The following is a 12,453-nucleotide window of genomic DNA, read 5'->3' as shown; positions in this document are numbered from 1 at the left end:
TTCATATTTTTAAATTACGGAACCATACTGAAGCAAATCAATATAATGACAATTTAAAAAAAAGTGATTGCAAAATTACAAAATAAGAAAGAAAATATCTAGTAGAGGAGAAAACAAATGAAAGTAGACCCACATTTACAAGTTAATTCTTAGCTTATATTGATAATGAAGGCTTCTTCTACAGTAATTTGTGAATCAAATATTAATAAGTCAGTATGTAGAATCGCTCCCCCCCCCCTCTGTGGATAGTATTTTAGTATAAACATATTTCTTTTATAAAATAAGTATATTTTATACTCTTTGTAATTTCCACATAAAACTGTATGATGGGGAACGCCACATTGAATTTGGGACTAATTAGCAATGCTCAGGGGCATAGCCACGAGGGGTCCACCGGGTCCGGACCTCCCAAAAATTTCGAAACTTGACTAACATTTGTAGACTTTCTTAATAAACTATACTTTTCTAACACAGAAACAATTGATGTATGCTAAATATTTTATTTTACGCCTCATCATACTCTTCTTTTATAAAAATAATCGTTCTATCATTTTTTTCTAAAAATATAGGTGAACTACTTATCGTCTTTTCGGGTGCAGTATAAGACAGGTTCCATATTATGTAGACGTATTGGACCTCCCTCAAATACTTTGGACCCCTCCCAGTTAACATTTCTGGGTGTAGAACTGGCAGTGCTGTTTGTTTTGATGTTCTTTGATTTTTTTTTTTTTTTTTTTTTTTTTTTTGGCTTCTGTTACATGCTGATCCTTCATCTGGCGGGTTTCGAGGTTTCCTTTCCAGAACATATCACATTGGTAGGCATTGTTTCGCCTCATGTGGAAGTATATTGTGTTCATCGTGCATTGCGTAACAAGCAAGACGGATGATTTGGAATGTAGTTTTTTCTTTTACGCACATGTGTGTGTGTTGATGTATGAATATGTGACATTCGGAATTCATATACCAGTACCTATTTTGTATCAGCTGTTTTGGTTTTTAATTATTAGGTTTAATTTTATTGTGTGTGCTTTAATTCTGTAAAAACCTACAAATTCTGAATGAATTGTATACCATGACTTCTGTAAATAACTTAAAAAAAACATTGACCAGTTTTCAACTGAGGAAAAATTTGCAATTAAGGCTTAGGCAAAACAAGCAAAGGGCAATTCAGGAGAGTGTTCGAAAAAAAAATCCAGTTTAAATTTACAGGATATCTTATGCAGTAGTGTTGTTTGCACCAGATACATTTCCTCAATTTATTTTAAATTTTCCTGGATAAACTGTGAATAAAGTGTGTTCAATGTACATTTTTTTTATAACACTAATCTCTGCTACGAACTCTCTTCAGTCAACGCTGAAAAGGAATTCGGATCACTGTCAAGGACTGAGTTTGCTAGAATGAATCGTTCGCAATAATCTAGAAAAAATATTTAGTAAATCTACAAAGCTTTGAAATTAATATTAACAGTACCTATGGCGTCAGCAAAAGACGAAAAGTTTTTTTCCACATGAGAAAGAATTGACACTTTCAAGGAACTGAATGTCCCAAGAAAGGTTATCACCATTGGTTATGCTTTCCATCGAAAAAGACCTGACAATAAGAATACCAGAGTTCAACCAATATGTATTAGACAGATTTGCTCCAATCAAAGAGAGGAGAATGAACTTACTAATTAATTAAGGTGATTAATCGGATAAAATGTTCTGCTTTTTTATTTTTTTTAAAAAAAACATAATTTTATTTAATTTAACATGTCACATAGCATTTGCATCTAAAGTTATGCTGATTAGTCAATGAGTCAACCTTATATCTTCTGTCTCTTATCGCTCGTACTGCAACACCCGAAACCGCAATCCACCGGCCGCCACTGGTTTTAAATAAAATGAAGGATGATTTATCCGACTATGATTGTCGACACTGGCTGTAGGAGGTGCTGATTAAGTTCTTTCGTTACATGTGCCTCCGTCACAGGGCGGTTCTGATTGACAATCAGCTTTAATGCTCAGCTGGACCTTTCACTGAGGGTTCCGACCACTGTTCCTCTTCGCTGCTCTGGTTTTGCGATTCGTTTTTTAGGCCGTCATCACCTTGGACGCTGTCCCTAGTGACACACCCGACGCACTTGTCAATTCGTCACGCTCATATCACATGTCCGAGCTCCAATAGTTTGCCCTCTTTTAAGTGGTCGCGCATTTAACTGTGTCACCGTCTGCTCAGTTCGCTGCCCACTGCCGTTCTATTGCTTCTCATGTAATATGGAGTTTGCCCTAACACACCACTACCACCACCAAGATCATGGTGCTGCAGTCTCCACCTGACCGTTGTCAACCCAGACATCTGACATGTTTTCAGCTCTATGTGCTTCATGAAATCGATAAGTATCTGGACATGTTGTGTGTATAAGTAAGTTGTTTGAGAAGTATTGAAGATGTTTATAATATTTCTTGCATAGGGCCTATATATACACAATACATTTTTAATAATATCTAATGTTTTAATTTTGCACATATTTTCATGTATTAACATTCATTTCTCCTCTTTTCGATAGATCTTAAACAAAATGTTGGAAGATCTCAAGGCGAGCTGACCTGGCAGGGTCAACATGAGCGCCGTCCGGTCATATCCGGACGGGGCAGAGCCAGAGGTAAGTACAAAATTAATGCGTTTGATTGCATTATTTTGTAGTAGTGGAAGTTTTGCTACTCATGTTTTGGGTGTTCATAGTTGCGGGGTCCAGTTCCGGTGGGGCACAATTTGATCAACATTTTGAGAATATTAGGGAACTGTTTGAATTAAGAGTTAGCGAATAGCAGTCAAGAAACCAGAGAGCACAACCATGGGAGTTCATGTGCTAACTATTATTGCCCAGCAAAATTTCAATTATTTCTCTTAACATTTCGAGTACTGTAACGCCAGGTAGTCCCCATCAGCATCGACGACCTCTGCCAACGTTGTGGAAGGCCATGGGTTCCGTCGCGGTAGAACTTGGTGGGCCGTGAAGCGAAAAAAGTATCAAGTGCATTTTGCACCTCTACTAGGGATTTGAACTAGCGCCCTCGAAGATGATTTTCCAAGGAATGGAACAGGCGGTAATCGGACGGTGCAATGTCCGGGGAGTATGGCGGATGCAATAGTGTTTCCCATCCAAAGCGTAGAATGGTGTCCTGGGTCATTCTAGCCACGTGGGGCTTAGCGTTGTCCTGTAACAGGAGGAACCTTTTGCGATTTAGAAGTGCTGGCTCCAGAGTTTTGAGTTATTATTGAACACGGCTCAACTGCTGACAGTACACAGTTGTATTGATGCTCTGACAGCTGGTAGCAGTTCTGATGCATGATGCCGCGAGCAGTCCACCAAACACACAGGAGGACCTTCTTCTGGTGCACTGTTGGTTTTGGCTGTTCTGGGACCGGTTCATGGGATGCTAACCAATGATGACGGCGCCGCGGAGCTTCGTACAAGACCACTTCTAATTACGTGCCAACACCCTACCCTTTCCTTAGATGAGACAGCAAAGAAACAGGTGTCTGCTCTCGTTGCCTTCTGGCCTAGAGTCAAATCATGTGGGACCCATTGACTCAACTTGCAGTGCTTCCCAAGTTGATGGAGGTGCTTCCGAATGGTTTCTCCACTCACACTGAATTGTAGTACCAGTTTCCTGACACATAGTACCAGTCTGGCCACTGTTCGCCTCAATTGCTGCCTGAAGATCTTCATTTTGTACATATGTTGGTCTTCCGGCACGTGGTGCGTCTTCGAATGTTTCGTCACCGTCATTAAACTTTTAAACCACCGCTGCACTGTCCGCGTAGTTAGGACACCATCACCAAAGGCCTGGCATATTTTCCTTCCCGCTGCAACTGTGTTTGGCCCCATTTTGATTGCGTACACGCCCTTATAACGCTCTGTGGAGGTCCCATGTTCACTCTATCCTTACGCAAGTTCACGGTGTAACTGAACTGCCACAACCTGTAGTATGTTGGATATACCCACACCAACTGACCTTCGACTTATCTCCATTCGCATTCAACTCACGATGTGAGTGCAAATTGGACACAGACCTCCACAAAAAGCGACAGAACTTCCTTGGTTACCTTTATAAATTAGTACGTAAATTGCATTAGGGAATGAAGTCGGATGTCTGTGTCGGGCTTCTGAATATGTGATCTAAACTTGATTGAAAATACCAAATATAGCTCTTCGCTAATCTTACTTCATGCTTATGACTACTAATGAATAACTTAGACAAAGAAAGATTTTTTTTATTTAAATTAGAAAGTAGCCAGATATTATATCTATATATATAAAAGAGAACGTACAAAATTTTGTCCGCTCATCACGCTAATACGGCTGAACCAATTTCTTTCATTTTTGGGGGGTTATTAGGATTTGGACCCTAGATGGTTTTTATCATATCACTTTAATTTTTAATTACCAGTGTCTTGAGATAATTGACCATTCAAGTGTCCATAACGTACAAATCCTTTGTTATTAGTTCATCATAGGTAAAAATAAACGTATTTATATGCAACCCGCATGACCGTGTCACTCGGCGGGTTAACATAAATGACAGGCGATATACAGCGGAAAATAGCTTGAATCTTCTGTTTAAAATTTTTTAATTGATTTGCTTATTTTTACAGACACTTTTACAATATGCCAGCACCGGGATGACCGCAGCGAAGCGGGGCGCGTTAACATAAATGACAGGCGATATAATGTTAAGATTTACTGCAATCTTCTATGGTTTTTATCATATCACTTGAAAGCGAAAAAGTAAAAATTATCTAAGTAACAAAGTTTATTGCGTTCCGGGGTGACCGCAGCGAAGCGGGGTGAACGCTGCTATCATATCACTTGAAAGCGAAAAAGTAAAAATTATCTAAGTAACAAAGTTTATTGCGTTCCGGGGTGACCGCAGCGAAGCGGGGTGAACGCTGCTAGTATAAAATAGTATTACATTAAATAATTACTGTGTCTGAACTTTTTTTTTTTTTAAAGACAAGAAAATTGAGTGCGCAGTTTATGACATCATTGTTGTGGAACAAAATTAATACACTATGAAAAGTCTTGAAAATTTACATTTTGTATTGCTGTAGACCATGTAATAACATTTTGCAAGTACTATCTGGCACACTTTTCGATTTTTTGTGGTTTTGTATTTTCTAAAATTTTTCAGTAAAATTCAGAAAAGTGGGGCTGGGTTTAGCGAAGAGCTTTTTTTAACGCTCAGAATTAGCACATCACTGAACACTCCGAACATGAAAGAACAGAAAAATGAATGAAAGAATGAAAATTGAAGTGTTGGGTGAATTACCGTACGTACTAGAACCATCAACGTGATCTGTTTCTTGTTTTTCAACTGTAATTTCTGGGGGCGATTTGAAGTGGGTGTTTTTCCTTCCTTTCGTTTATTGCCTTTGTAAATATAACAGAATATAGCATGCAGTTGTTTTGGAAGGTTTGGGTAGGTAAAGGAAATTGAAGATATTATGTATTAAAGTTGGGTATTGGATTACAAGTTGGTGGCGGTGGATTACAAATACTGTATCGGTACAAGGTGGAATTCGCTGGCGGGTTTTTGTTGCTGTTGGAATGAACTATATTTTTATATATTTATTTATTCATTTATTTATTAAACGTAGAATTTGGTTGGTTATATCCACGAAAGCAGGTTCAACAGCATCTTTGGTTTTAAAATAACGGATTGGTGCTTCCTTAGTAATGAAGTTCTGTGTTGTATGTGTGGAAGTACTAACCTTATCGTGGAAAATAGTTCCCTAACTAAGGCTGTGATTTTGCTTTTCGTGCCTTTTCCTGAATTGTTAGAAACATAAAATTACGCTAGAGATGTCTATAATTGATTGACCTTTAGTCGATGTGCGTGATGCATGCTAAACACGAGTGTATGCTTCGATTTCGTCTTATCTACACGACGCGAGAGACACGATATAACCGTTAGTGCAGTACTGAAGAGAGAGAATTGTCCTGCATTTCAAACGATAGAAGGCTGTCATTAATTTCTTATTACATAAACTTCTCTTATATTTAAATCTTTTTCAGTAAATGAAGTTGATGTTGCATCTTGTCAGTGAATCAAAAAGTACTCTTCAGTTCTGAATATTTTTCCATTAATTTTGTCAGAACAATGATATTAATTTAACATTAATCTCATATTGAAAATGCAGCAGGATGCGTCCGATGTCATGCACGCTATAAGTTCGTTGCTCTTTCTTTTGAATTTCCATTTCGGCCTGTCACTGTGATTTTCGTTGACTCTGTTGATTATGTTGTTTTTCAGGAAGTTTAATGTCTCTATTAGTGGAAATTAACTCTTGAAGTTCCAACAGAAACTGTTTTGACCAGGCTGGCTTGTGACATAGTCCTGTAATCCGACTTTGGTGGATGCGAAATAATGTGGTGGAAAACGGTCTCTATTGTGACACTTTATCTTGCATCGTGGTCTGTTCATTTGCGAACTGTACTGTGTTCAAGTCTCGATCGTGGTTCGGAGCCCACGTTAAGAATAAGTTTCATGTTTCATAACCTCAGTGTTGTATAAGGACGCAACTCGAACATATTTTGTTTATTCTTTTATTTTATTTTTTTAAAATAGCATTTCATAACAAGGAGCATGTGCACTCTTCCACTTTGCCTGAGACACTAAAAGGAAGTAAGGAATAAGCAAAGAAGCATATCAGCATACAGTCGTTCACATTAATATTCGGTCAGTTCGTAGCGCAACGTTTATTGACTTCAGTTCCACAACAAATCATTTCTATGGTAAACAAAAACCGATACTTCGTAAATAGTAAACTGAATATTCCCATTGTGAAAGAAAATAATTAAGCAGAAAAGAAACTGTCTACATTTGCTGCCAATTGTGACCTCACGTTAATATTCGGTTTCTCTCAATCAATATTTGCTAGAATGTCCTTGTCGCCTAAGCACGGCCCAGAGACGTCTTGGTATGCTTCGTACAAGGTGCCTGGTATCTTTGTCAGTAAGTTTTCCCCATTCTTCTGCGGGTCGTCCTCGTAATTTTACCTTGAAGGTGATTGGTATGCGTCGAATGTTCTTATCCAGTATTCCCTACAGATGTTTGATTAGGTTTAAGTCCGGTGACTGAGGAGTTGGAAGTACCTTCAAACAGTGATACAGAAGCCACAAAGGTACTGTCGCTGCTGTGTGCTTGGGATCATTGTCTTGGTAAACCTTAAGCATGTTTTTAAGCTGCTCTGCACTTCTCAGCATATTCGCGTAGAATGCGTCTTCAGTGCTCTGAACATGATATTCCAATTTACGTTGTCAAAAGCTTCCTCTATATCTACAAATGCTATCACAATTGGTTTGCTTATTCTGATGTGCTGTTCCATGATCAACTACAGACTCACTGTCAGTATTGCTTCCCTTGTTCCTCTTTTCCTCCTGAATCCAAACTGGTCCTCGGATAGCCGGTTTCGATTTTTCCTTCTGTTCTCTGTGCGATAATTTTGCCCAGTATTTTTGATGCATGGGAAAGCAAACTTAACGTTCTGTGTTCTTCACATTTTCGTGCGCCTTTTCTCTTATGGATGTGCACCAATATGCTTTTCTCGAAGTATCTGGTATTTTTCCCGAGATGTACATTTCATTAATAAGATTAAATAGTTTCTTCTTTGCTGCTGTTCCGAGATTCTTAATCACTTTTGTTGGTATTTGATCTATTTCTGGGGCTTTACCATGTTGCATTTTCTCCAATGCATTGTCAAATTCGCGCTGTAAAATTGATGGTCCTAATTTATTTTCATCGATATTTTCTTCTCTGTCTCCTATGTAGAGTTCTTCAATATATTCCTTCGATCTTCTTGTTATTTGCTCCTCTTCTATTAGCGTTGTCCCGTTCTTATCTATAATAATGTATGTGCGTTTCTTTTTCTCACCGAACTGTTTTCTAACCTTTCTATATGCCGTTTCTGTATTGTCTTTGACAATATTTTCCTCAATTTCTTTGCACAAGTTGTTTATCCAGTTTTCCCTGGCCTTTTTGCTTCTCTGTTGATGTGATTTCTACACATGTACTCCTCTTCTTTGTTTGCTGTCTTGAACTATCTTCTTTGCTCCATCATTCCCAATATTTCTGCTGTAATCCAGGGTTTATATTTGTTCTCGTTTCTTTTCCTATGTACTCGTCGGCATCTTTTGTAATCCCTAATTTCATGGCTTCCCATTTCGAGTCTATGTCATCCCCTACTAAAGCTACCGTAAACGTCTCTTTGTCTGTCACATTTTCAAATTCCCTTTTCATGTTTTCATCTCTTCTAAGCTTGATTGTGTTCAATCTGTTGTTTGGTGCTAGCACTCTTTTCCTCTTTAGTCGGAGTTCGCTCTTCATCAGAACTAAATTATGGTCTGAGTCAACGTCTGCTCCTGGGTAACTCTTACTGTTCTTAACTTGATTTCTAAATTCTCGTCGGACCAATATGTTGCCTATTTAGTATCTTTCTTTGTCTACTGGTCTTGTACATGTGTACCTTCTTAGTAGTTGTTCGAAGAGAGAGTTCGTTACAATCGGATTATGGCTTTTGCAGAACTCAACTAATCGTGCACTTCTCGCATTCCTTTCTCCTAGGCCGAAATTCCTAGTTACGTTCTCTTCTTTGCCTTCGCCGACTACTGCGTTCCAGTCACCCGTGATGATTAAATTGTCCTGGTCTTGAACTTTCATCAATAATTCTTCTATTTGCTCATAGGTTTCTTCTACTTCTTCATCTATGTAGCTTGATGTAGGCATATATGCTTGGATTATCGTCATATTCTTCGGTTCGGTTGCCATCTTCAACATTACTATCCTTTCATTGTATCTCCAGCTGCTTATAACTTTCTGTCCGATCTTCTTAGTCAGGACAAAACCGATTCCTGCTGTACCGTTTACAGCTCCTGAATAAATCATTCTATAGTCCCCGCTCCACATGTCTCCTCCATCAGGCCACCTAACTTCGCTGATTCCCAAGATATCTATCTTGATACGTTCCATTTCTTTCTTCAGGTTTTCCAGTTTTTCCACACTGTAACAGCTATCGCACATTCCAGGTTCCTATCCTGCAGCGGTTTCATTTGATGACGACCGAGGAGGCCTTTGTTTGTTTCCCTCCACTGCCGGGGACGACCCTCTGAAACAGTAGTGTCGTATTCCGTAATAAATTTAAGATATTTTTTGTTATGCCTATTATTATTATTATTATTATTATTATTATTATTATTATTATTATTATTATTATTATTATTATTATTATTATTTCCGGGGCTTACATTTTGCATTCAGAAGACCGAAAGTTTGCACAGTCGTTCAGTGCACCCCTTAGTATTTTTCAGATACTTTTCAGATTTTTGCGTGAAAACAGGGGTCAGAGGAGCAAAAAAGTAAAAAAAAGAAAAAGGTTATTTTTAACAAGAAATTGCTTTTTTTTAAATTTTCCCGCTTCAGATGGAGACATACAAATAATATCGTTGGAAAGGCTGTTCTGTTCTGAAGAGAATGATGTACGAACCATGGTCCCAGAATAAATAGGATATCTCAGGAAACTGTCACCTGAGATCCTGTTTTGTACGGGAATCTGAGGTATTTGAGCGAGCTAATTTTGCACCTAAAAGATTGAAATTTTACACATTTATTCAGTGCACCCCTTAGTATTTTTCAGATTTGTTTCGGACCTCTGCCTTAAAACAGGCGGGTCCATAGGGATGAAGAGAATTTTTTTTTTGTGATTTTCCCGCCCCAGATGCACGATGAGGACATTTGAATGGTACCGTTTGAAAATCTGTTTATTCTGAAGAGAATAATGTATAAATCATGATCCTAGGATAAACAGGTATGTCTGAGGAAATTTTTATATTACATCCGGGTCATCTGAGGAATTGTGGGGATGTTCTTAGCTCATCGTTAAGTATTTTCCCCGCTCTAACTATTCAAGAAAGAAGCTTGAAGTTTTGTACACACATTTAGTACATCCCTTAGTATTTCCCAGTTTTCTGAGATTGTGCGTTAACACAGGAGAGTCCAGAGGGGATCAAAACTTTTTTAAAAATTCAGAAAAAATCGTGATTTCTCTCAAAATTTCCCGCTTCAGGGACATGATAGAGAAATGTAAATATTACCATTTCAAAGTCTGTTCTATTCTGAAGAAAATGAGGTATGAACCATGATCCTAAGATAAATAGGGATGATGCTGTAGGTGCTTGACTGAAAATCTATAATTTTCCCCCTCCCCCCCAAAAAAATTAAAAGGTCAAGAAACATTGTTTGAGATTGATATAGGTTAACAATTTGGGATTAATTGAAAATTCAACCCCAATTCAATTGGCATAATTAGCATTTAATACTAATTCCTAATGCTTTTTCTTCAGTTCGCGACTTGTAATATACAAGGAGAAATATTTGATTTAAATAAAAAATCGATTTAAATAAAAAAAATCAAAAACGATTTTTAAAAAAATCATTATTTTTTACGCCCTGGTTCGTAGAGAACAAATATCCCATTCCAATATTTAAAATTTAACAAGAAATCGAAAACAGATCTTTGTGAATTTATATATTATTTGAAAAATAGAAAATTCCACTAATTCTTCACATATAGGCCTGCCTATGTAATGAAATAACTACATAAAAGTTCCATATGAAGATTATTTTTGTAACAGAAAATAAAAAATGCTTTGATTTTATTGTGTTTAACACTCGTAAATCATAATTTCAATATTGGAATTTTGTGTAATCAACATATTAGAGCAGATTTTTGTATTGTAAAACTACCATTATTATGTATAAAAATGTATTGGAAATAGTGACGATTCGATAGAACAAGTTGTAACACCTCTCTTTCATGGGTTACGTTTGTTTATCAGTATGAATATGAAAAATGTATTATTATTTGTTTGGGTCGCCATGTTGCTTCACAACAATTCTCTTAATAGTTTGTTTTCAAAATAATCCTTCAACTACATAATATAGGACCAGAACGCTTCTAACGTATCTCACATATATCAGGTATCCAGATTCTGGTACAGTTGGTGCAGATAAAGTAAACAGATTATACTAATATGATATCTCAGCAGTTTTCAACGTAAAATATCAAGCAAAATAATTATTAATTAAAGAAATAAATAAGGATTTTTATATTTCAGGAGAGCAAATTTTATAACAATTTGTATATATTCTATTTTAGGCAAGATGATATCATCAGTCATTTCAGTGGCGAATCTACAGCAACATATCTAAAACATTCATATCTTCTTATGTACATTTAGCTCATTGTAGGAACAAATTACTAAATTATAACAGAACACAACAGAGTGCAATTGTCAATTAACCGGGTACTTTCTCATTCTTCATAACCTTCATAAAACATTTATCGCGGACATTACATATAATCATTTTATACATTATCATTTTCATTTATTCATTTATTTATAGCCGTACTAATTATAATCTTCCCCTGTTGATACAACCCTGACATACGATATTCCGTTGAAAATTATATTAATCCAACATTTGCTTGACGTACATTTAATGATCAGATTGCTGCTACAAATAAGCCTAAGTAGAATAGAGGTTTTTAGTTTCGGTACTTTAATGCTCCTGATATTTTATATTATTTAAATAATAGATATATCGAATTAGATTTGCTTGATATAGTCTTATAAATTGTAGATTTATTTTTGGTAACTTAAATTTTAGGCATTAGAGCTTAGCGACATATAGGGATTAGGGACAAGAGCTACTTAGAACGACATTTCTACTGTATTAATCGCAGCCACTCAATAATTTATATTAAAACAATGTATCAAATTCTAATATAGATGCATGAAAATGTTTTCTCCTGTGAGAGTTGTCTTTTCTGGTAGAGTGGTTTATCTTGGAGAGCGGATTTGATGCAAGGGTGTTGATTGTGTTTTGAAGACAGTTTTAGTGAAAACCGTTTTGAAATCAGTTCAGTGGTAACAGTACTACAAGTAAAAAACAGAAATAACGGTTGGTGTTGTTTATAATTTCGGGATCTTCCAACAATGAGTGCTAGTTCAACGGAAACTTTACAGTTATTTTTCAAATCCGAATAGATACAAGTTGAATGATCACCAATTCATTGAAGAAATTTAAAATGGAACCTTGAAATCTGCCAAATTGCATACACAGACTACGAGTTTTTTATCCTTTAACTCAATTTCGAAATATATCCATTCACACAAAGATTTCAACAATGAATACCATTTAAGTAAACGAATATTACTAGCCAAAATAATATGGACAAGTTTGACAAAAAGTGACAACCCACTAATGAGGCTATGCGATGCAGCATTATATAATGAAAATCCTACCAGTATTACAAATTTCGACTCGACCAACGCTACACAGCACAAAGCTTTCACGCTAATCCAAAGTACAAATACAGGCAATAGTTCAGATGTTCCAAATAGTATA

At 36.6% G+C, this 12,453-nt stretch overlaps 1 protein-coding gene across 6 annotated transcripts in view; it reads left to right on the top strand.

Moving 5' to 3' along the window:
* Positions 1-12,453, top strand: part of LOC145664628 (uncharacterized) — a 435,530-nt gene that overhangs the window by 184,787 nt on the left and 238,290 nt on the right. For all 6 annotated transcript variants that reach the window (XM_081731459.1, XM_081731455.1, XM_081731461.1 and 3 more), the window contains one exon: positions 2,550-2,645. In XM_081731459.1, the coding sequence (XP_081587585.1) occupies positions 2,604-2,645 (42 nt within the window). In that variant the 5' untranslated portion in view covers positions 2,550-2,603. The remainder of the gene's footprint in view (positions 1-2,549; positions 2,646-12,453) is intronic.

The sequence above is a fragment of the Thermobia domestica genome, chromosome 11 (genome assembly GCF_964235325.1).
Source record: "Thermobia domestica chromosome 11, izTheDome1.hap1.1, whole genome shotgun sequence".
In the NCBI taxonomy this organism is placed as follows: Eukaryota; Metazoa; Arthropoda; class Insecta; order Zygentoma; family Lepismatidae; genus Thermobia; species Thermobia domestica.
The sequence above is the reverse complement of the archived record's forward strand: the minus strand, read 5'-3'. Positions and strand labels throughout refer to the sequence as shown.